The sequence below is a fragment of the Oreochromis aureus genome, linkage group 19 (genome assembly GCF_013358895.1).
Source record: "Oreochromis aureus strain Israel breed Guangdong linkage group 19, ZZ_aureus, whole genome shotgun sequence".
In the NCBI taxonomy this organism is placed as follows: domain Eukaryota; kingdom Metazoa; phylum Chordata; class Actinopteri; order Cichliformes; family Cichlidae; genus Oreochromis; species Oreochromis aureus.
The window spans coordinates 27,961,223-27,987,257 of NC_052960.1; the positions used below are offsets into that span (position 1 = coordinate 27,961,223).

The 26,035-nt window shown below is 43.0% G+C and overlaps 2 protein-coding genes across 5 annotated transcripts in view; one reads left to right on the forward strand and one right to left on the reverse strand.

The window, feature by feature from the left end:
* Positions 1-11,025, reverse strand: part of heatr5a (HEAT repeat containing 5a) — a 69,281-nt gene extending 58,256 nt beyond the window's left edge. For all 4 annotated transcript variants that reach the window (XM_039603073.1, XM_039603071.1, XM_039603070.1 and 1 more), the window contains exon 1: positions 10,877-11,025. The gene's annotated coding sequence lies outside the window, so the exon portion shown is untranslated. The remainder of the gene's footprint in view (positions 1-10,876) is intronic.
* Positions 11,026-22,210: 11,185 nt separating this feature from the next.
* hikeshi (heat shock protein nuclear import factor hikeshi) lies at positions 22,211-23,720 on the forward strand. Its single transcript, XM_031756754.2, has one exon. The coding sequence runs from the start codon at positions 22,515-22,517 to the stop codon at positions 23,109-23,111; it is 597 nt and encodes a 198-aa protein (XP_031612614.1). The 5' UTR covers positions 22,211-22,514; the 3' UTR covers positions 23,112-23,720.
* The last annotated feature ends 2,315 nt before the right edge of the window (positions 23,721-26,035 follow it).

Here is a 26,035-nt window from a genome sequence, read left to right on the forward strand (position 1 = left end):
AAAGCTAGGCCTGAACACCTCTCTCTGCAACTGGATCCTGGACTTTCTGACCGGAAGGCCTCAGTCAGTACGGATCGGAAACTGCACCTCCAGCACCACCACACTGAGCACTGGGGCCCCACAAGGCTGTGTGCTCAGTCCTCTGCTGTTCACACTGCTGACTCATGACTGTGTAGCAACACACAGTTCAAATCACATCATTAAGTTCACTGATGACACGACCGTGGTGGGTCTCATTAGCAAGAACGACGAGTCAGTGTACAGAGAGGAAGTGCAGAGGCTAACGGTCTGGTGTAAAGACAACAACCTGTCTCTGAATGTTGACAAGACAAAAGAGATGGTTGTTGACTTTAGGAGGACACGAGGCGACCACTCACCGCTGAGCATCAACGGCTCCTCTGTGGAGATCGTTGACAGCACCAAATTCCTGGGCGTTCACCTGGAGAAAGACCTCGGATGGTCCCTCAACACCAGCTTCCTGCACAAGAAAGCCCAACAGCGTCTCTTCTTCCTGAGAAGACTGAGAAAGGCCCAGCTTCCACCACCGATCCTGACCACCTTCTATAGAGGCACTATTGAGAGCATTCTGAGCAGCTGTATCACTGCCTGGTTTGGGAACTGTGCCATATCGGACCGCAAGACCCTACAGTGGATAGTGGGAACAGCAGAGAAGATCATCGGAGTCTCTCTCCCCTCTATTAAGGACATCTACACCACACGCTGCATCCGCAAAGCCACCAGCATTGTGGCTGATCGGACACACCCCTCTCACACACTCTTCACACTCCTGCCATCTGGAAAAAGGTACCAAAGCATTAGGGCACACACATCCAGACTGTGCAACAGCTTCTTCCCACAAGCCATCCGTCTCCTCAACAAAAAGGAACTAGACTGACACACACACACACACACACACACACACACACACACTATCACTCAGCTCAACTCAACTACCTCAAAGCATTGAGACTGGACTTACACATCAATCTGAAAATGCTCTTTTTTGCACAATAATTTTTATGTTTACTGTTCCTGCACTACCTACATACCAAGTATGTTTACGGTTTCTAAAAACATCTTTGCACTACTTACCTAGTTAGAATAGTTAGTGTTTGTTAATTTATGTTGTAATTTATGCTAGGTCAGTCTGCCCTGTCTCGAGCTAGCTAGTTTAGTAATTTTCTGTTAATTTATGTTGTAAGTTTATGTTGCATGTAGCACCTTGGCCCTGGAGGAACGCTGTTTCGCCTCACTGTGTACAACTGTATATAGCTGAAGTGACAATAAAAGCCAACTTGAACTTGAACTTGAAAAGCAGCGTCTCCCTGCTGCTGGACCCCTTCTCCACTCGAAACCACAGCTAGGAGGGCTGAGGCTTCTTCCTCCTGGGCGTCGGGTCCCGCCGGGGGCCCGAGGGTGGGCCTCTGCTCCAGGCCGACTGGCGTGGAGCTCGGGCCGGAGGATGTGCTCTCGCTGGCGGCGCACCCACTTCAGCAGTGGGCGCCGGTCTCTTGCCAGTCGGCAGAGGAGCGGCGGACCTCTGAGAGCTAGCTGCGGGCTTGGGCTTCAGCTGACGTCTGGGGATGATGTCGCGCAGAGCTTCCGTCTGCTTCTTCCTCAGATCGAATCTAGCCTGAATGGCTTCAAGTGAATGTCCGAATAACCCAGCCGCAGACACTGGTGCGTCCAGATATACAGCTCTGTCCCTATCCGGGACGTCAGAGAGGGTCAGCCACAGGTGCCTCTGCGCCACTACTGTCGAAGCCATCCCTCTGCCCAGGAAGAGCGCTGCACAGCGAGACGCACGGAGGATGTAATCTGTGGCGACTCTGACCTCGTTAAGAAGAGGTGCCAAAGGGCTGTCATCAGGAACCAGCGATCCGAGCTCCGCCAGGCAGATTGCCTGGTACGTCTGGAGCATGGTGACGGAGCTCATGGCGCGAGCAGTGCCGGCCTGAGCCCGATAAATCTTCTCCAGCTGCGACGCAGAGAATCTGCAGTGCTTGGACGGCAGAGTTGTGGGGCCGCCGACACCATGGTTATGGGACGGGGCCAGATAAGCAGCCAGAGACGGCTCCATAGGGGGTGGGTTAGCTAAGCCAGCCCCCTCGGCGCCGTCCAATTCCATGTACTGTCCATAGCCGGGCACAGTGACGCGGGTAGACAGAGGTTTGTCCCATGATGCTGTTAGCTCGCAGAGAAAGTCTGGGAACATGGGAAGGCAGTTTTTGGCCGCTGCGGGCTCCGGTGGGAGGAAAAAACCCGCGAACCGCGACGGCTTCTGAGCTGGCGGAGGAGAGGGCCAGTCCACCTGCAGCTTCTCCGCAGCGCGGCGAAACAGGGAAAAAAGAGAGGTGTCATCGTGGCCGACCAGTGCAGCAGCGGCGGCACATTGGGCCGACAATGAGCTCTCCTGCTCATCCTCCGACAAACCATGGATGTCCAGGCCGATGTCCAGCACGTCATCGTCTTCCTGGGGAGCGCTGGCGGGCTTCAACCCAGGCTGAAGCCCTTCAGCGCTCCTGCATGGTTCCGGCTCGTCATTGGCTAACCCGTCAACATATTCCATGTGGTCAGCCCAGCTAATTGCGGGGACATCGACCGAAAAATCCTCGTCTTCGGACTCTGACGGCCGGGCTCCAGACTCGAAAGGAGAGGGTCATGCCGCGCGACAGCCGAGCGTCCCCAGCACTTTTTCCACAAACGTCACCCGTCTTTCCAGGGTCGAGCGCCGGAGCTGGCGACAAAACGCACAGGCTTCGGGCTCCGTCAACGCTCTCCTAGCGTGGACGATCCCCAGGCAGACAGGGCAGGCATCGTGCTGGTCGCTGTCGTGCAAACAGAAACCACATCCCTGAGGACAGGGGCGAACAGAAGATTTCTGCTTTGCTCGCTTCGGTTTGGAGTCCATTCCAAAACGCAAAGCGAAACGCTGCACAGGAAAAACTTGAAATTAGCGCTCCGCGGGCAGCCTACACACCAACTGGGCGGTGGAGGCTAACACCAACAGGGGCAGTTAAGCTAAGTTCAAGTCGGCAGACAACGGAGCTAACTAGCAGCAGCTAGCTAGCCCAACTCAGCAGAGGTGTTCTCAGCGAGGTGAAGAGCGTAAGAACTGAGGGATGACCGTGATGACAGTGGCTATATGTGCAGGCGGGGCCGTGCGCGTGTCCTCACACGTCATCTGCCTTAAAGGCGTGAATAAAGGTTTCTTCAGCCAGGACATGCGAGGGCGTGATATCCCATACTTATGTGTTGTACCGAGTGAATCGACTGAAAGGGAACCTAGATGTCGCCTGGTTATTGCTTCTGTAGTTGGTAATGTGACTGATCCCCTGCCACATTTTTCTGGGGTCGTTGTCAGCAAAGTGATCTTCAATCCTCCTCCTATAGGCAGCCTTAGCTTTCCTGATGCCTCTACTCAGGTCTGCCCTGGCCGCCCTGTACGCAGCCCTGTCCCCTGACTTGAAGGCAGTGTTGCGGCTTTTTAGGTGGGATTGCACTTCGCTATTCATCCAGGGTTTTTGATTTGGAAACACCCTGACCCTTTTGTTGACGTTGACATTGTCAACACAGTTCCTGATGTACGAGAGTACAGTGTCCGTGTACTCCTGGAGGTTGTGGCTGGAGAATAAATCCCATACAGTAGTTGAGAAGCAGTCCTGCAGTTGAGAGAGGGCTCCTTCAGGCCAGGTTTTTATTGTCTTTGTCTGGGGCTTTGTTTTTTCTCAGCAGGGGGTGTAGGTGGGGTGAGGGACATGCAGAGGTGGTCAGATCCAGCCAGGTGGGGAGGGGTGTCGCTCTGAAAGCATGCCTGATGTTTGAATAGACATGATCCAAAGTGTGTTCTCCTCTCGTAGCAAAGTCCACAAACTGGACAAATTTAGGAAGCACAGTCTTTAGGCACGCTTTGTTAAAGTCACCGGCGACAATGAAAACCCCATCGGGGTGGGCAAGCTGTTGTTTGTTTATGGTGTTGAGCAAGAGGCTGAGAGCCGTGCAGACGTTCGCATCCGGCGGTATGTAAACAGCTATCACAATAACTACTGTAAACTCCCTCGGGATGTAAAAAGGTCTGCACAAGACTGCCAGAACCTCCAAATCAGGAGAACAGTGTGTGTGAATGATCCTGCTGTTACAACACCGCTCGTTATGCACGTAAACACATAGCCCCCCTCCTCTGCTTTTACCTGAGTTGCTGTTTCTGTCGTGCCGGTGTAGCGTGCGGCCTGCTAACTCGACTGCAGCGTCGGGAATCAGCGGGTGAAGCCACGACTCCGTAATAAGAATAATGCTGCAGTTGCGTGCAAAGCTCATGGTGGCTATCTGTAGCTCCAATTCGTCCAATTTGTGGGTGATGGATCTGGCGTTCGATACGAAAAGGCTCGGAAGTGCTGGCCGGTGTGGTTGTTTGCGTAGCCTAGCATCTGAGCCCGACCGGCATCCCCTCTTCTGCTTTCTCTCCCTCCGTCGCCTCCTACGCTTGCTGGGCGGGCAGACCATACACGGTGACCCTGGCGGTCTCGCTATCTCCTCCAGGATGTTGTGTGTTCGCTGATATTCGCCAGAAACAGACAAACTATATTTGAAACCTAGGTCAATTAGGTTCTGGCGACTGTAAGAGATGGCGGCGTTGCAAACATTAAAAAAATATACACAGTAAAAGTAAAAACGAGCACCAAACTGGATTATATTTGTTTCGTGGTGTCACGAAACACGCTGTTTACGACAATATTCGTTCGACCATGGCCATGCAGGCACAGAGAATACCAGAATGGCCAGTAAAGATGAGGCAGAACCAGGTAGCTCCAAACAGAAGGACCAGTCAAAACAAATCGAGGACCTTATTCCTAAACGAATGGCTACCTATGTAGCATGGACATGGACCAGAAAACTGTACTATGCAAATTATGCAGGAAACCGGTCCCCACCATGGACTCAAACACGACAAACCTTTTCTACCACCTACACAAGAATCATGTGAAACTGTATGGGGAAAATTTACGGATGAGAAGCAAAAAAGGAGTCATCAGGTGCTCAAAATAAACTTTAGTTTTTTACAAAAAACCAGTTCTGAAGCATTTGGCTGAATATGAGCAGATAATATTGCCCGAAACACTTCAGAATTCATCGTGCTGCTTTTGTCAGCAATCATTTAATCAATAAATACAAGAGAACCAGTTCCACGGGCAGCCATACACGCCCACGCCATGACACTTCCACCACCATGCTTCACTGATGAGGTGGTATGCTTAGGATCATGAGCAGTTCCTTTCCTTCTCCATACTCTTCTCTTCCCATCACTCTGGTACAAGTTGATCTTGATCTTGGTCTCATCTGTCCATAGGATATTGTTCCAGAACTGTGAAGGCTTATTTAGATGTCGTTTGGCAAACTCTAATCTGGCCTTCCTGTTTTGGGGGCTCACCAATGGTTTACATCTTGTGATGAACCCTCTGTATTCACACTGGTGGAGTCTTCTCTTAATTGTTGACTTTGACACACATACACCTACCTCCTGGAGAGTGTTCTTGATCTAGCCAACTGTTGTGAAGGGTGTTTTCTTCACCAGGGAAAGGATTCTTCCGTCATGCACCACAGTTGTTTTCCGAGGTCTTCCGGATCTTTTGACGTTGCTGAGCTCACCGGTGCGTTCCTTCTTTTTGAGAATGTTCCAAACAGTTGTTTTGGCCACACCTAATGTTTTTGCTATCTCTCTGATTGTTTTTTTTTTTTTTTCCAGCCTAATGATGGCTTGCTTCACTGATAGTGACAGCTCTTTGGATCTCATCTTGGCAGTTGACAGCAACAGGTTCCAAACGCAAACACTTGAAATGAACTCTGGACCTTTTATCTGCTCATTGTAATTGGGGTAATGAGGGAATAACACACACCTGGCCATGGAACAGCTGAGACGCCAATTGTCCCATTACTTTTGGTCCCTTAACAAGTGGGCGGCACACATGCAAACTGTTGTCATTCCTACACCGTTCACCTGATTTGGATGTAAATACCCTCAAATAAAAGCTGACAGTCTGAAGTGAAAGCACATCTTGTTTGTTTCATTTGGAATCCATTGTGGTGGTGTATAGAGCCAAAAATGTTAGAATTGTGTCAATGTCCCAATATTTATGGACCTGACTGTATATAGTTTCATGCATCGGTCAAAACACTCAACTCCAGGTACACAACACCCAGCTGAAAACACTTCATACAAGTCGAGTTGCCCGAGATTCACAGAATTGCACCATTTTGTGATATATAGGGCTGTGCGATATGACCAAAAGCTCATATCCCGATATAAACATTTCTTATCCTGATAGCGATATATTTTGAAAAATTGTGCATTTTCTGTTTTCAGCTGGGCGTCGTGTGCCTGGAGTCGAGTGTTTTGACAGATGCATGAAGCTATACATTTTTAGACATAAGTTATAATGACCGCCATTTTCTTTGTATTTATTACATGGTGTACTGCAGGCAAAGGAGTGTTCTTACGTTTAGGGTTTATTTTGAGCACCTGATGACTCCTTTTTTGCTTCTCAGCTGTAAACTCTCTCCATACTCTTACACATGATTCTTGCGTAGGTGGTAGAAGAGGTTTACTGTGTTTTGAGTCTGTGGTGGGGACTGGTTTGCAGCATAATTTGCTGGGTACAGTTGTCTGAGAAATAAGAATAATGTATATGATTTCAGTTTATTTCGAAAAGTCTCAACAGGATCTTGAGCTTTATTGTGAAAGGTTTATGTGTAAAATAAACAAGCGGATGACGGAGCAACATGATGGTTTTACCATCGTTGTTGCTAATGAAAGTAACCAGTAACTTGCTCTCGACTAGATTAGGTCTGGTGTTGTACCCTGGTAAAAGGCAAACCACCTTATAAACACTGAAAATCCAGGATTAAGTTGAAAGTTACCTCACTATGCCCCAAATTGTGCTTCATAGCACAGGCAACATCCCTCTGTCAGCCAGAGTAAAACATCAACACAATCCTGACTTATCTGTGCTGAGATCTCTCCAAGTTATCCTTACAGAAATCTAAAGCAACATAACATCAGAAATTAAAGCTTTGAGAGAGCACAGTGCTGCGCTCTGATAACGAATGATTAGTACTTGTTAGAAACAGTGACTCCAATGTGGTTCCAAAGTATAACACGCAATGTTCCTAATGCACGATGCAAGATGACGCAGTTAAGCATTGTTGATGAATGTGATTAATGGTTTCAAATAGAGCAGGGCGATATGGCCAAAAGTATATATCACGATATACAGGGTGGGCCATTTATATGGTTACACCGTAATAACATGGGAATGGTTGGTGATATTAAAGTCCTGTTTGTGGCACATTAGTATATGTGAGGGGGAAAACTCCTCAAGATGGGTGGTGACCATGGTGGCCATTTAGAAGTCGGCCATCTTGGACACAACTTTTGTTTTTTCAATAGGAAGAGGGCCATGTGACACATCAAACTTATTGGTAATGTCACAAGAAAAACAATGGTGTGCTTGGTTTCAACGTAACTAATGGCCCACCCTGTAGATTTGAAAATTTGCCATAACGATATAACTGACGATATAATTTCTGCGAGACAAAATACAACCCCACAACTTTACTAGCGCAAAAAAAACCCCCATCCATTTATTTTCACTTAAACAAGCAGCTGTTTTTTATGTGCATTAAAGCTATATAAAAATTTAACAGTGCAAATGCAAATTCCTTGCTGAAAGTTTAATCAAAAGGCATTTCCAGTAGAAATGGGCTGACATATCCTGAGCATAACCATGTATAATATCCACTGAAGTTAAAAAGAGGTGCTTTGCCACATTAAACTGCAGTGTGCCAAATAAAAAAGTATTTTTCGGACCATAACGTGCACGGGATTATAAGGCACATTAAGCGAAGCAAAGCAGTCAGATAAATCAAACTTTATTCAACTCATTCTACTTGCTTCCTCCACTTCTGTACCATTGATTCATTAATGCTGTTATTCCATCACAGCTGCTCTATTCCCATGTTGTTGCAATATATTAATGACTAACCTCGTATTGTGGATGGATTATCTCAGTTGTTCTCCTGACTGAAGTTTGGTCCGTTTACAGCATCCTGCCATGCGATTGCATTTGTCTCTAACCATCAGGAACCTTCACGTTAACTTTTATCGAGTGGAAAAAAGTTAGCGTTCATCCTGCAGCTTCACTGTTTATGTTATGCTAACATAGCTGTGTCGCTAGCGATCACGTAGCACATCATTATATACCAGCTAGCCCAACTTCAGTAACCCTACAAACGTCACTGCTGTTTAGTTTCCTGTCTTCATTTATGTTGGAAGTGATAGCAGAGCTGTACGTTTGAATTTTTCCAGAAATCTCTCAGTCAGAACATGCCATATCATGCTTAGGTAACTAGCGAAACTAGCAAGCTAACTTCCGCTAACTTCCTGCTAACTTCTAACTCCGTTAAATGTAATAAATTCTGTTTTCATGGATGCCTTGATGTTAAACCTCATAGTTACACCTGGTAAAGCAGCAATGCTAATCGTTTTATTAAAGATGAAAGAATTTAGACAGTTTTTAACTCTCAGTGATGCTGCAGTGTTCGTTTGACTTTGGGACCTGAAGAGGACCGAGTTTAGGACCCAGGTTACTCCCAGATTTACGAGCACCTTAGTCCGACAAATACGGCAATAACGACGGCCTGCTTGCATGTTCTACAAAAAAAATGTGCTTTGTTGTGTATCTGACGGACAAACACCAAACCAGTTCCACATCACTTAAGTTGTACCATTTTTACAAACCAATTCTGGTTCATCCGTTTCACTCAACAATCCACTTTCCCCCTTCTCATTCTCAGTTGCCGCCGTGCTTTTTTGGCCATGTGCGTATGAAAACAAAGACACTGCACATGCGCGTTTTACCCATATTCTATCGCGATATTTCATTTTCTTATCGTTGCCTAACATTGTACCGGTATTACCGTGAACGGTATAATATGGCCCAGCCCTAGTTTCAAATGCCTTTGTTTAAATGTTTCTGACCTTAAATAGTTCTCAAATTCAACTTGATATCTCATTGTTTCTTAGTTTTAGACTCCCTTTAAAAAAATAAAACTGTTAGTCACGGTTAGCCTAATTTTTTTCCCTTGTTTAGTCAGCTAAGAACATAGTTGCCAAGAAAATTCCTAAGCCGAACTACGGTTTTCACTGACAGTTCACTGAAGGACTTTTCTATTTTTAAATACACTTCCAGATGATCACACTGCTAAACCCATTGTTCCTATCTCTGGATCTTCAGAAATAAAATAAATCAGAGCAACGTTTATCCCTCCTCTCTGAGTGCCTCTATATAGATCTGGCTCCAGTCCACACACCCACAAATATCAAAAGTTTTCTCATACTGTGAGCCTGTAGTGCATATGTGAAATATATTTTGTCAACACCTATTTTTCTTCTCCTTGTCACATCTTATTTCAAGCCTCTCTCCACTATCTAAGCAACCTATTCTAGCAGCTGCTAAAGCATCACTGAGCTCCACTAAGTGTTTTTGGACAAGGCTATTCAGCCTTTGAGTCCCTAACAGAGCAGATTAGACGGGAAAAAGAGGAGAAAGAAAAGAGACTGGAGGAAAGATGCAGAGCAAGAGAGAGCAGCTCATAAATTATTCAACAGCGCAACTTGGTCTCCTTCCTTAACACACACAGTGTTCACTGAGGTGCAGGAAGACTCTAAAAATAACTACTGTCCCACAGAAAAGAGCAGACCATGTCCCTGCTGAGCAGCTCCAGTCTGAATCAAAGTGAAAACATAGCCAGGACCTACTATTCGGAATTCTAACACCAGGATTTGTCAGGACATCACGAGGACAGAACTGAGCTGCCGGACATTCAGAAATAAATTGGGTGTCAGCAGCTTCGTGCTCATTGTTTTATTCACCAAAACTAAGACGTTTTGGTTTCCAATACGCCAGAACATAGTGATAGTCTATCTTACATGACATACACCCCACATCTTAGTAGTAAAGGAGACAAACAGCACTGACTACACCTGCAACCACACCCCAGAGAGACATCACAGCTTCCTGGAGTACACTTTTAAAAGACTGTCAGGCAAGAAATAAAATCATGAATTTCAGCTGCTGTTCTGCTGCTCTTTAATCTTGGTAAATGGTAAATGGACTGGTTCTTATATAGCGCTTTTCTACTCTTCTGAGCACTCAAAGCACTTGGTACCTGAACTTCATTTCCAATCCTAAATATATTAAAACTGCCAGGGTAATTAAAGAGAAAACTGTAATGAGTAAGGTGTTAAAAGAATAAATAAGGAATTACAAATCTCTTTTGAGGGAGTGGTGCTGCCATCTCTGTTTACTTCAGGAAAGATTTAAAGGAACCTCTTGTTGAAGAGGTTTAAAGGGTATTCTGGTTAGAATTCTAATGTGCAGCTGTAGCAACACATTAGACTGGTTTAGCAAAACTCCCCAACTTGTTCTATTGTATTCTATTCTGCGATCTTTCTGTTTACATGGACCACGAATTTGAACTGAAGATAAACTGACTGATCAAACCCAATAGTTCCAATGAGGATTCTCAGAGGGATTACGAAGTATCTGACACTTTTAATCACCTGAAAGTCACATACTCTCTCCTCTATTTCCAACGTCAATATACCACTAAGAAGACACTCACATGTACCAAAGTAAGCTAACATTATGAGCCGAAAAACATTTCTTTCTCTCCACTTAAAGAAACATCTATAAAACAGTGTCTTCATTTAGCTTTAACAGCTACATTAAGCAGAGGCTAACAGGTGTTAGCCTGGAGTAGCTAGCGGATTGGCAAAAGTTTGCATAAACTGGAGGAAAAAATATAGGTGATCATTTACCTGGTCCTTCTGGCTACAACACGTTAGTCCTTATAGGAAGATGTCAGTCCACAAAAGCAAAAGGGAAAAATTACTTCAGTTGTGTTCAGGATCTCTGCATTCTCACCGGTGCTCTGCCTGAGACAGACCTGAGTCGGCGTCAACTCAAAGGGAACGGACGGAACGGAAATATCCTGCTACTCTTCCGGTTTTTGTTTTTTCAAATTAAAACATATGCAGTTCATTTTCAACAAATAAAAAATAAATCGGGTGAATAACCCAATCAGTTTAGTTTTACAATTTAATCCTGTGTGTGCCAGAGCAATGGCATTGAAGCATGCAATTTATTATTAGTGAGATTCATTAGTCATCAGTGTGCAAATCCAATAAAACTGAGCCACACTATTTATTATTTATAAAATTTCTTCTTCTTCTTCTTCTTCTTCTTTTTCTTCTTCTTCTTCTTATTTGTCAGATCTATTATTATTATTTTGCTAATTCATTATTCACAAGTTCACTATTTGAAATCTTTATTAATGTAATTACTACTTTGTTATATTACTATATTTTTCAGTAGGTTTTTTTAAGTACTTCCACATGCTATACAGAAACTGCTCTGGTATCAAAACGTTCGATTTTATTTATTTGAACACTTAATGTGGTGTTTTCCACATACTTCATATTTCATATTCATATTTCACATTAGAAAAATCACACGGCACACCACCAAACAAAAATGTCACAAAAATCATATTGAACATTTTTCTCCGCGCACCAGGCATAGCGGAATTGGTTAGGTTTGTCCCCAATGTACCTTTTTTGCTTTGTTCTGACCACCACTCATGCTAGGGCCATCATCTGGGTCGGGATTTTCTCCAGAGGCCAGATATTACATTTTCTTTTCAAATATTTATCTATTTAGCTATTATGTACGGTGGCCCTGAAGTGCAAACCACAAAAACAAATCACAAAACGCACAACAAATTGAAAAGCGCAAAAACAAATTGAAAAGCGCAAAAACAAATTCACTTAACGCAAAAACAAATTGAAAAGCGCAAAAACAAATTCACTTAACGCAAAAACAAATTGAAAAGCGCAAAAACAAATCACAAAACGCACAACAAATTGAAAAGCGCAACAACAAATCACTTAACGCAAAAACAAATTGAAAAGCGCAAAAACAAATCACAAAACGCACAACAAATTGAAAAGCGCAAAAACAAATTGCAAAGCGCAAAAACAAATTGAAAAGCGCAAAAACAAATTCACTTAACGCAAAAACAAATTCACTTAACGCAAAAACAAATTGAAAAGCGCAAAAACAAATCACTTAACGCAAAAACAAATTGAAAAGCGCAAAAACAAATTCACTTAACGCAAAAACAAATTGAAAAGCGCAAAAACAAATTGAAAAGCGCAAAAACAAAAACCAAACCGGAAGAGGTAGGTACCAATGCTGCAACAACAGGCATCACTGATTGGATGATGGATCCGGTAGCCTTTTGAACCGGAAGTTGTTCTGTTCGGAAGTTTGGTGACTGCTCTACCAACTTTTTTCCACAACTTGGACAAAACATGTTGGCTGTATCCCAATTCAGGGTCTGCAGCCTTAAAGGCTGCATTTTAAGGCCGATTACGTCACAGCGGCGCGCCGAAGGCTGTCCCAATTCAAAGGCTGCTCGAAATGCGGCCCTCAAATTCGGCCTTCATTTCCTGAATTTTAAGGCTGTGGGGTGTAGACTTCGTGGCCCAACATATCCCACAATTTATAGCGCGGCAGTCACTGTGGATAATTTTGCTGCAGACGGCAGAAGCGTAGCGGCCGAAGAGTAAACTGTTAAACGTAAGTACTGAATATGATGTCACTTTTTTATGTGCAAATGTTTAATAATGAGGAACATTAAAACATTACTGTTGGCCACATGTCGGCAAAGTTATTTGCCATTAGCGATGTTTGTACTTTCAGCGTTTACTTTGTTTTAAAGCATTTAAAATATAATAATACAATAGTTTACCTTAATCTTACAGAGAATGTGATGATTTTATGGATAATTAAAGTCAGTCATATATCTACAAACACAACAAGCTGAAAGTCAGTGATGCTGCTCGGTTTGCAGTCCTGAATATCACGGCACAAGCAGGATTCACTGCACTGTTAATGTTAGCTATGTTATATTGCTGCCTCTGTTCGGTGGTGTCGAGCCAAACGGACTTTAACGTGTGTTTGAACGAGCTGACGGTTCACTCGTTAAGCTGAAAGAAAGATGCTTTAATCACAGGAGTCACACATGTGTCCACTGGACCATCTGGGAACTCTTCTTGTTTAGCACTTGTAATAACACAAACACTAAATCCTCCTTCTCTTGTGCTGTTTTGTAGCAGTGTATACACCTGAGACTGTCACCTGTCTGTCTGTCCTGCACTCTCTCTCTGTTTCTTTCTCTCTGATTGTGGAATAAAAGTATGAACATGTATTTATAAGTTACACTTGTGTTTGAATCCTGCAGCTTATCACACATTTGATTTCCATGTGTGACAACTGCAAGTGTCCAGAGTGAGGACAGACTGAGGGACCCACTGCTGCACATCATCTGTGAGGCTTTGCACCCTGATGATCCACCAGGACAAACTCAGCAGTGTGTGAGGAAGAGGAGGAGGAAGAGCCAGCAGCAGCTGACAGATGTGGAGAATAGACATACTGTTCCTGTTTGTGAAGGACTGCTAGAAACATTTAAAATAACTAATTATCTGTCCTGAATCATTATTAGGTAATGTTCAGATAATTTGATCATTCCAGTGTTTTCAGTGTGGGAGAAAGTACTCAGGGCCTTCAAGTTACACACTATGAAAGGCAGCACCAAGTTTAATATTCAGAAACCTAAAGTATGTATCAGCAGCAGAATGGAGCTAAAAATAAATGTTTGTTTCAGTTCTATGAAGCTTTGAGTATTTTGGATTAGTAGTACTGCTGTGTTTGTTGCATCATATTGCTGTAATTGTTTATATGCTTTATATATTCTGAGGTAAGTTGATCTATAGTGTTACATCATATTCTATAAGGATGTTATGTGTTTGTATACTTTCTGCCCAGTTTGACCCATTTAGCAGAAGTCAGCCTGTTTAAGGCTCTGATATCTATTCTGTATAACTTAAAGCAGTTATGACATGGTCTGATTTTCTCACCCAATAAAGGGATATTTAATGTATCAGTCTACTCTTCATTCTATCAGACACAGTTATCACAGCTCGTACATTTTCTATTTACACATATATGTAAGCATTGAGCCAAATTTAGTAATGCCAACATATTACACGGACAATATTTGTCTCTTATATATAATACATCTACATATACGCTGTCAAAGATACTTGAGTGTCTTTGAGTGAAGATTTAAGGTGATAGGACATATAAATAACTGCAACTTGAATCTTTACTGAAGCTCAGTATTAGACAGAGTTCACTCACATGAATTTCACTCACATGTGCTGTACCAGTGTACCTGCACATGTGATGTGACAATAGAAGTGATTTGATTTGAGAGTTCAAACTCACTGCTGTAATAACTTATGATTAATATAATAACTATAATATTGGCCATATCATATTTACACTGACTTTAGTCTCATGAACAACATTAGCTAATTGTTATTTACTAGCTAATCTTAAATGACTGTTCAGTACAGATATGAAGGCCAGCAATCATATTTTACAGTCCTGTGGTCTCAGCCTCAGATACGTATTAAATCACACAAAGCTCGTGTAGAAACAAACACACGAACAAAATATGTTCTCCTTCATTTCCGTCAAAGCTGTATGAAACGTTTCCAGCGGTTGGTGTTATGGTTGCTAGGCAACCTGGGCAGCGCGACGGAGGCTAGACCGTCCCATTTCACAAGCCTCGCACTTCCGGCCTTAGCGGTCTTTGAGTACGCGGCCCTTGAGGATCGTTGAGGCTGCGTACTTAAAGGCTGCAGACCCTGAATTGGGATACAGCCGTTGACTGCTCTTTCTCATAACCACGTTCGGCAGAACAACTTCCGGTTCAAAAGGCTACCGGATCCATCATCCAATCAGTGATGCCTGTTGTTGCAGCATTGGTACCTACCTCTTCCGGTTTGGTTTTTGTTGTTGCGCTTTTCAATTTGTTTTTGCGCTTTTCAATTTGTTTTTGCGTTAAGTGATTTGTTGTTGCGCTTTTCAATTTGTTTTTGCGTTAAGAGATTTGTTTTTGCGCTTTTCAATTTGTTTTTGCGCTTTTCAATTTGTTTTTGCGCTTTTCAATTTGTTTTTGTGCTTTTCAATTTGTTGTGCGTTTTGTGATTTGTTTTTGCGCTTTTCAATTTGTTTTGCGTTATGAATTTGTTTTTGCGCTTTTCAATTTGTTTTTGCGCTTTTCAATTTGTTTTTGCGTTAAGTGATTTGTTGTTGCGCTTTTCAATTTGTTGTGCGTTTTGTGATTTGTTTTTGCGCTTTTCAATTTGTTTTTGCGTTAAGTGAATTTGTTTTTGCGCTTTTCAATTTGTTTTTGCGCTTTTCAATTTGTTTTTGCGTTAAGTGAATTTGTTTTTGCGCTTTTCAATTTGTTTTTGCGCTTTTCAATTTGTTGTGCGTTTTGTGATTTGTTTTTGTGGTTTGCACTTCAGGGCCACCGTAATTATGCGCTGCATTGTCTCATTCACTGCATGACTATTATGTCATTTCTTCTTCGTTTTCTTCTGTTTTACTGGCAGTGGGCATTCTATTTTATTAGAGCATGTAGTTGTACTGCCCTGGAAGTGGATGAGAATGTAATTGTTTTGGCCGTTACTCACGCCGGTGATTTAGAGTATCTTCCATGGCACACCTAATCATTTCTCCAGTGGTTGGGAAACACTGTTCTAGTCAACAAAAAAAGAGACTTCATTGTGTCGATTAAAGCTGACTTCAACATGAAAATAAAACATACCTGGTAAGGTAGGGAGGGGTTTTCTCACACAGGACAAGATCCCTGGAGGTTAATGAACGTTGCCATGCAGAAAGACCCGAGCAGAACAAATCAGGGAGTGCTAAATCTAAACCACGGCATCTCCCCGTCATAATTATTTCCTGTTTTCATTTGTCTAATATATACTTTGAATTTTGAACTGTACTTGACTTCTCTGTGTGCAGACTGCCTGACATTGAGAAGTCCACAGCTCTGTCTTTAACGAATCTTTAACTGCTTGATTACAAAATAGTGTAAGCTGCTAGATTGTCTCCTGAACTTCTCTCAGCAAAAAAATAAAAAACAAAAAACTACAGGCATCAGTCCATTTTTGGCAGAGCTACAATATCCTACAGATGGGATTTTAGAATAATCTTACTTTTATATAAAATCCAAAATCAGTTTGAACCTTTTTATGTTTCTGGAACTCTGTCACTCTGTATTCTAACTCACTGTTTTAGATTTCCATTGCCAAACTGTGGGGAAGCAGCCTTCCTGGCTGTTAATTTTAAATACCTGTAAATGTTCCTCAGACTATTATGAAGCACAGACTACTAACTATCCAAATACCTCAGACCTTTAACAATTAAATGTATAATTAAATGTGACCTAAATTTGACATTAATAGTCATCTCAAGATGCTTTATAATGAAAGTAATGACCTTGTAATATCAGAGAGAGAATCCTATTTATTCAACAAAACACTATAAACAAGCTTTTGGTGAGAGTGGGGAAGACGAATTCCTTTTAAAGAGGAAATGATCTGAAGCAGAACCCTGTTCAGCAGCCTAAGTTTATAAGTATGATAACTATGGGATGGTTAATTTAACCTGAATGAGGGCTTCATGGTTTCATATGTTCTTTAACATTATCTTGATTTACTTCATTAACGCCGTTGTCATGATCAGTCAGGCAAGACTCAAACGCAGGACTTTACGCAACGCATCCCTTTAATGCAATTAAAGGGATGTTTATTTACAAGTTGACACCAGATGATATATATATATATATATACACACACATATACAGTGAAGAGGGGTAGAGGGGCTCCAGGGGCAGGGAAAAAGCATCCAACACTCCTCTTCACACAACCCGTGACTCACTCATCTGAAACTCACTCCACACTGTGATCCACTCACGCTCACTCAATTGGGTCCAGGGGAAACCAGAAGGGATCCAGGAAGGTCTGTACAAGAAAGGGAAATGCTCGTTAGAAAGCCAGGGAAACACGATGGGAGATGGGAGCTGGAGTCATGAAGAGAGCTGGGGCTACATTGACTAAGGTAAGTACAATAATCCAATGAAGAACACTACCCATGCCTCAAGTAGTGGCAGGGGTAATGAGCACTTGAGTCGATTGCAACCAGGTGTGTTGGCCAAGGGCAGGGACCCAGAAAAGAGTGGCGCCCTTGCAGAGAGGAGCGAGGAGAAGAGAGAGAAACACAAACAAACAGTGCACTGGAGAGGACTGGAGGACCATGACAGCAGTTCATTCACTATAATAGCTATTTGAATGCCTTAGCACTTTAATGGTCACATCACTACTTATTGAAGATCAGACTTTGTTGAAAGAACTCCAGTCAAAAACTAGATGAAAACTGGAAAGGTGTTATGTCTTTAATTTCTGTTCCCTGGATTAGAGGAACGCCTTAAAATGCATATATGGGATCTCATCTCTTAGCTAATCATAGTCCAATCTCCAACCATCCTTTTTTCTCTGAAGTTCCTGAAAGTAGTTGTAAAACAGCTAGCTGATCATCTGCAGAGGGATGGTTTATTCCAGGAGTTTCAGTCAGATTTCAGAGTTTACCTCAATACAGAAACAGCATTAGTGAAGGCTACGGCCTCTTAAATGGACTCTCTGCTCTTGTCCTGCTAGTCCTCGGTGCAGCATTCACATTAAGGGTTCTACACTGCAGTTATTTGAATCATATTTATCTAATAGACTCCATTTTGTTTTTGGTTTTTTTGCCTGTCCCGTTTGGCTCTTTTGCCATCAGAATTATTGTCTAAAGGCGAAGAAAGATGTCCAATGGATTTACTTTACCAAATGGACCATCCCAGCCTTGCCGTAATGGTCCGTTTGATTCACCTTTTATTGTTTATTTTATTTTCACTTGCTGAATACGGGACAGACTTGACTGGGGGAAAGAAAGGGGAGAAAGAAAGAGGGAAAGAAAAACAGCTGAGAAGAGGGACGGGGAAAAAGGGCAAAAAACAAAAACCAACAGAATAAGCAGACAAAAAATACACATATCGATCACCTGGATCACCTGTTGAGAAAGAAAAAAGAAAACAAGCAGAAGAAAACGAGAGTAATAGAATAAACAACATCACAATGATATATGGGAATATGACAGTAATACTAAATATTAAACATTATTGTGCAGCACGTAAGATCGACAGCGCACAGTATGCTTTGAGGTAGGAGCCAAAAAGGGTGTAGTTTGTGTGTGTGATCACCCGTGTGTACACCTGTGAGCATGGACGCACTTGTTTTTAAAAGGTTCCTTCATGTAATGATCTGCTAGAGGGTGTGGGGGGCCACTGCCCCGTCCTCCAGGGCATGAAGCAAGTATGGAGGAGATCAAAACTCCAGACATCCAGAGGTCCCCAGAACACAAGAGACCAAGGAGGACCAACAGAGGGGCAGCTGCGCCACAATCCCAGAAAGAGCTGAGGAGAGTCCCAGATGAGGGGTCATTCAGCAGCTGCGGAGCAGAAGCCAGGGGGGTTGCAGTGACGTGCCCGTGAGCTCCGCCGGCAGCCAGCTGTGCCTGAGTGACCGAGCCCCAGGCCGAGAGGCCGAGGCACCCGCCTCGGTGGCCCGAGCGAGCCCCAGGCTCCAGGCCCCGATAAGCAGCCGCCAAGGAGTGAGCCGGTGTGTACCTGGGCGCCCATCCCCGGACACAAAGAACCACCAACGCACCGATGTCTGAGGGCGTCCGCCACCGGCAGGGGAAGTGGTGGGAGGAGATAGGCCTCCAAACCTTGGAGGGCCTGAGATGTCCCCAGAGAGGTGGCGTCTGATACCCAACCTGACATATAGACAGACATACAGGCACACACAGATACAAACATCCATTCCCACCCTCATGCTCTCATATGCAATTACTCCACACTCAAACAACGTGGAGACAGACATAAAGAGATGCTGTACACACAATCACACTCCCCAAGCGTACTCTATACCCCAGGTCTAGGTACCCTTGCCCCTGGAGGGGGAAACTGCACCCAGACCCAGGTAGTGTTACCCTTTTCCCTGCGGTGGGGAGAAGCAGACCGCCCCGACTCGGCAGCAGCAGGGAGTCCCCGCATTCCAGGCCCCAATCGGACGGCCAACTCCTCCTCCTAGCCCCCCCCGCTCCATCAGGCAGCAGAGAACGGGGGTGTGAGAAGACTCCAAACCTCCCTCCACCCGCTCATATGTAATGTTGATGCATGTGTGTTCTAAGGTGCATTTAAAACCCAGGAGGGCATGGAGCTACCTGCCAGAGCAGCAGGTAAGCGTATAGCCCCTCCTGCTAGCCCTCAATGTCTACGTGTATTTAAAATTGAGAGGTGGGCAACAACGCCAGGGGTGAGGCGTACACCCTGATGGTAATTTGGATTCCGTGTACCGTGCCCACCCCCAAGGTCCTATATGTATGTGTAATGAGAGTGTGAGTAATGTGAATGTCTAAGTTGTGGGATAAAATTGAGGCAGAGGCAGCCAGAAGGGGACAGAGGGGGGGAATGCCTCCTCTGCACCCTGGAGACACACCTTTACCCCAAGGCCCTGCATGTGTGGGTGATTGTGGTGGAGCGGGAAGAGGGAGGCAGCTGGAGATGGGGAGGGAAGGAAGGGAGGGGCAAGTGACCCCTCCCTGGGGCCAGCTCCCCCGCCAGGGAAAGGGGGCCCAGGCCCATCCGGACGGGGGCCCAGTGCAGCAGCGCCGCCCGGCCCCACAGAGCCCGGGACAGTCCACCTGACCCCACCACAGAGAAAACTGCACCCACCCCATCATCCACTCATCTTCCAGACTACACATGACGATAGACGCCCAGGCTGAGATCTTCCTCCACCTCTCCTATATCTCCCCCTCTTGCAGAGTGAGTTCCTGAAGAGAGGAGACCTCCTGCAAGATGTAACAGCCTCCCCCACCAGTTGACTCCTTGTACATGTATTTAAGAGAAGTGTGTTAGCAATATTCACCTTTTCCTGGTTGCTTCCTTCGCTGTATGTAGCAAAAGAATAAAAGGAGCTCAATCACCTGTTTATGAGCTCCTCGAGTAAACTAGTGCGCCAGGTTAGGGAGCTTTGGTTAAGGTGTTCCTAATTTATATATAAGTGATTGAAGTATATATGTTATTGAATTATTTATAGGACTTGGTGCAAATATAAAAATGTCTTCCATGTGTTTTATTGCAGTTTGAGCTTTACTTATGTAAAGCTGTTGATGACGACATGTTTATTTTCTCCTTTGGTTTGCTAACCCCTGACTTGGGCTATTCAGATGCCCACCTGAATCAGGTATCATATAAAAGAGACCGTGCCCGGAATTCTTTTTTTTTTATTCTAAAGTTCTGGTTTCTAAAAATACTGTGCATTAATTGAACCAATTAGAGGGGTTGGGGTCCTTGGTGAGTAAATTCATGCTTTCCTTAATAAAGAGTACCATTTGATCGATAAATTTTATTCCAACCTCATGCCATTTTGTTTGAACTGACACAGAACTGCCGGATAAACTGACTACCCCACTTCATCCGTGAAGTCAAAGAAACACACACCAATTAGTTAAACTGCAGGAATGTCTTAAAGACATAAAGAACTGAATGACTTCTACTTTCCTGATTCTAAATTCTTCTAAAATCTTAGAAATGCGGTATCTAACTAGATGCTTACTCTGGATGGCATTACCTTGGCCTCCAGTAACACTGTGAGGAGGCTTAGAGTCATTTTGACCAGGATATGTCCATCAATGTGCATCTTAAAGAACAATGTAGGACTGCTTTCTTCCCTGTGTGTAATATCTTATGTAATTATGTAATGTCTTAGAGTGATGCTGGAAAACTAATTCATGCATCTTGGGTCCTCTTCCACATCGTGTCCTTGTCCTGTCTTCCTTTACTCACCCCTAACTGGTTTGCTGTAGATGGCCCGGAATCCCTAAGCCTGGTTTTTACTGTTAAAAGGGAGCTTTTCCTTCCCACTGTCGCCAAAGTCCATGCTCGTAGGGTGTTATCTAATTATTGGGGTTTTCTGGGGGTTTTCGTATTATCGTACCTTACAGTATGAAGTGCCTTGAGCCAGCTGTGCTGATTTCAAGCTATATAAATAAAATTGAATTGAAATCAAAAGTTGGAGTGTCTGTTTGAAGTGTCAGGTGTGTATGTTTATGGATGTGTATATAATTGAGAATAAACAGTATATTCATTGTAACCCCCCCTCCCCCCAAAACAAACAAACAAACAAACAAAACATGAAAAGCTCTGACAGTTTAATTTTCCATTTAATATAAGGTACTTTAGATATTTTACAGAAATTGTACAGTTATGGTTACTTTTTTTTTTCAAAATAGAAAGACCTTACCTTGTTCTCTCTGTTTCGAAAAAAAGTAACCATTCTGTATGATTTGTCTGATTGTTGAAAAAGAAAAAACAAGTCTGATCATCAAAACAAGTTGGCTGGATCCCATCAAACATTTGTGCCTAGGGGTCTGTAACTTAATAGGCATACATGAAAGGGTCTAGCAGGCTGACAGATGAGCCACCTGAGAGTTATAGCAAGAGATGTACTTCTTTCAGAATGCAACAGATTTGCTGTCATGTCTGACCATATGTGTCTGTTTATATGTCCATATGGTTGAACAAGCTGGTTATCTTCAATGCATGGCTTTTATTCAAACTATGTAGCATTTTGTAACTTTGAAAGTGCTATACAAATAAAGTTATTAAGTTATATGGTTGAGAGACTGAAAAAAATGTTGTGCATGATTCTCTGCTTATCTGCTTTGCTGCAAATACAAATACAAACTTAAATTATTTTGGAAAATTGCCTCAGGTTTGATAACTAAGGTGCTCACTTTGAAACTGGTGTATTATGCTGACAATTGTGATTATTCATTTTGAATCATTCTTATACACTACAATAGGTCATCCAACTAATTAGATTGCTTTTGAAAGAAACATTTGCATGTGCCTCAGTTGAATTTGTGTTTGCAAAGGAAAAAGGTTTGAATATGTTTACAAGCTGCTTTTTCCAATAATATTAATTGCAAAGCACTGTACACATGACATTATGTATGGCGCGTGAGACTCCTAAATGTTTGATCCTAGCTTCGTCCTGTAGAAGAAGAACAAATTCACTTTTATTGGGTGTACAGTATTTAGTGTTCAGGCTAATGAAATAATTATTCCAAACCACTCGGTGGCGCCCAAGCGTCGAGTTTGCCACCGTCACATGGAGAAGAAGAAGAAGAAGGAGCACAAGTGGGCAGGGCTAGCATAACTGTAGAAGAAGTTTCTGGTAACGTTGGGAATCAACGCTCATGTTTGCTGTCTAACAATTTTCTGTGTGTAACTGAGTGGCTCAGTAACCCGGCTGTTAGACGGTGGGAGCTGGAGTACTGACTCTAACCTGGAGCAGGCTAAGCCGAAGCTACAGGCTGTTTACTCTGGGCTACGGCTACGGCTAGGACTAACTGTAAGCAGTGATGTTCGGGTGTTTGGTCGCAGGGAGGTTGGTGCAGACAGACGCGGTGCAGCTTTCCCCGGACAAGTTCGTCTTTAACCTGTCGGACTACGAGAATGTGAACCATGTGGTGGTATTCATGCTAGGTACCGTGCCGTTCCCTGCCGGCATGGGCGGTGCCGTATACTTCTCTTTCCCTGATCCGGCGAGTGGCGGTCCCGTGTGGCAGCTACTCGGCTTCATCACCAACGACAAGCCCAGTGCCATCTTCAAGATCTCTGGGCTGAAGGCTGGAGAGGGCGGGGCGCACCCCTTCGGTATTATGACCTCTTCTGCGTCTCCCTCCGTTGCTCAGGTCGGCGTGTCAGTGGAGGCTCTGGAGCAGCTGGCTCAGCAGATCCCGGTGTCCAGCGCCGCGGTGTCCACCGTAGACACCTTCCTGCAGTTCACCCAAAAGATGTTGGACAGTCTGTACAACTTTGCCTCTTCCTTCGCTGTGTCTCAGGCCCAGATGCTGCCGAACCCCACAGAGACTTTTATTCCTTCCAGCTGCATCCTCAAGTGGTATGAAAACTTTCAGAGGAGGATGGCGCAGAATCCGAATTTCTGGAAAAACTGAGAACATTTAAGACCAAAGAGCAAACCTGCTGAGGACAATTTCCAGGGTGCCTACAGGTCAACAAAATCAGTGTCGACCTTCATCTCTGTCACAATGCCTCTTCAGCTACAGAAAAACTGCTGCTCACAATGACTCCATCCCATCTTTTATCGGTCTGAACAATAAAGCACTTGAATTTAAAAGGAAAAGATGGTTTTCAGCCACATGTACTTCCTAGATGACACAGTTAAATTGAATCCATTCAGTTGGTTTTCAATGTCTTAGTCTTGCTTAATAGTTCCACCCCCCCATGAGAGCATTTAGTTGTTTCCTTAGGGCATAGGGCATTTCTTCAGTATGGTCAAGAAGACAAGACATGGTCAGAAAAAGGAAATAAGGAAACATTTGGATTTTTGTAAAGTGCTAAATGAAGAGGGAGACATAAAAATCAGAGGGAAAAGCAAAACAAAAAAGGCAGTATTTTCCAAAGAGATACATAAATTCAACAACAAAACTAATTAATTAACAAACATGCTGATTTTTAATTATCATAAACTGTATAAAAACTAAAATGGGGCAAGCTTAAGAATAATTCAACCACAAACAGACTCTGTAACTGAATTATTAGTACTTGTGTTACAGGATTGCAGTGCTGTGCTCTCAAAGCTTCATTGAAGCTTCAGTTTTTATTTGAAGTGATGTTAAAACAGAGTGCATTTTCTTCTATTTTGCCAAACTTGTCATTATAGATTTAATTTAAAAAACATTTCAGGGTATTATATTTATTTCTTCAAAAGAACTGTTTTTTTTTTTTTTTTTTCAATTATAAAAAGAACCTTCTCAAAGATGTTTTTTTTTTTCCATCTTTTGGATGAATGAATTTTGATATTTTACAAGAAGATAACTTTTCGATTACTTTATTTTACTTGGAATAAAATACTTTTTGCAAGTGCTGTGCAGTTTTGCATCACTTTTTATCATGTGCCAAACCTGACAAGCCTTTGGAAATGTAAATAAACTAGAAAATTGTTACATTTATGTGCTCTCTGGTTTTCTATTGGCTGGCTTCTTTGAACCAGTCAAAAAAACAGTTGGAACAATTGCCAGTAGGTGGGGCTACTGCACTGTTTCAGTTATACTTAATGTCAAAGTGACTTGTTCTTCTTTATCTTTCCTGCCGTTGTGTTCTATGTGTGTTCAGTGTGACATATTACCCAATGAAATGTAATTAGATCTGGGACTGTTGCTACAGCTTAGGAACTACTTTAACAGCCAAAACATTGTTTTGTCTGATGTCTTTAACTCATATTGTTAAAAACCATTAAAACATGAGGCTATCATCGGTAGGCGGTGGTAAAGTTTAACTTCAAGCATATAACATTTAAAACTGGCCTGTCTTTGTTGACGTGTAACAGCTGACATCTGTTGCCACTGGGCAAGACTAGGCACTTTCTAGGTGTCCTGATAAAATATCTGCAGCAGAGGTTTGGTGGACAGAGGGGCTGGCTGTGAGTTTGGAAGGTATGAAACTGTTGCAGTTGTTGTTACCAGAACCAGGAAGTAATTGCAATGAAACAGTGAGCCCGCTTTCCACTGCATTTTACTTAGTAGTTTTTGGTTTCTACAGTAAGGATGATGCTGGTACTGGTGCTATTTGTTCTGTTAGTTGGAGTTTGTTTTCTTCGCCATCTGACTTCTCAAACTGCCCAGATGTAAAAGTACTGCAAAGCTTCATGGGAAAACCCCCATTGTCACTGGTGAGTTTAAAGTCTGCAGACAGTTAATGTAAAATCACATAAGTATCTGTGTCAAGTTAGCAGAAGATAGCAGAGATACAGAAATGAGCTTAATAACATCCGGAGTTTGAGAAAAACTACTTACATACTTAGAACTGAAATCATCAAAGCAGACAAGCCCCAGCACAACTGAAATAACCACCTTAATATTTAATAAACCTTATTATTCGCTATTGTGTTCTGTCAGTGTTGAAGACGATTCAGAGAAATGCAGTGATCCATCAAATGCAATACTCACACCTAATAAAACTAACACAGAGGATTTACCAGCAACAAATCAAACATCTAAAACCTGACTAGAATGTTCTAAAAAGCTGATTTCTGTTTAATTAATAATTTCTTTAAACAACTATTCTCCTCTTTACCCGACTTAAATACTGTCTTTATACTGGGGGGTGATTTTAATTGCTGGTTAGACCCAGCCCTGGATTGCTCATCCACTAAGAGCAATGTTTTAAGCAAATCTGCATCTGTCATTCAAGCCTTTTTGTCGGAATATGGAATGTGTGATGTTTGGTGTACCCTAAATCCTCACAAAAGAGATTACTCCTATTTCTCACATGTGCACCACACATATTCAAGAATTGATTACTTTATCATTGACACTAATTGTCTGCAGCATGTCCACTCCTGTGCCTAGTTAGTAGTTATTTCATATCATGCCCCACTTACTAGGTCTCTGTCTCTTCCATATCCTCCGGTAAAAGCTGCACAATGGTGCTTCAATTCAACCCTTCTGTCAGATGAAAATTTTGTAGAGTTTATCTAGGATGACATAGCTTTTACTTTGCCACCAACTCTTCCCCAGAGACTTCCAGCCATGTTGTATGGGATGCCTTTAAGGCTTATATCAAACATTTTGTGAATAACTTGAAAATCTTAGCTCAAACAGCTGCAAAACCTATTTCCCCAGCATAGAGATGCTGAATTCTATAAGGCCAAGCCTGAAATATGTGTGTCCGAGTCTTCTATCAAAAGTTACAGCTGTCTTTATGGACTTGGTGAAAATCGCTTTATTTCGGTGAGACAGTGCGTTTCTGGCTATTACATGCATTTGAATGGAGTTCTCGCCTGAAACACATTATGGGTTTTCATTTTGTGAATAACTTGAAAATCTTAGCTCAAACAGCTGCAAAACCTATTTCCCCA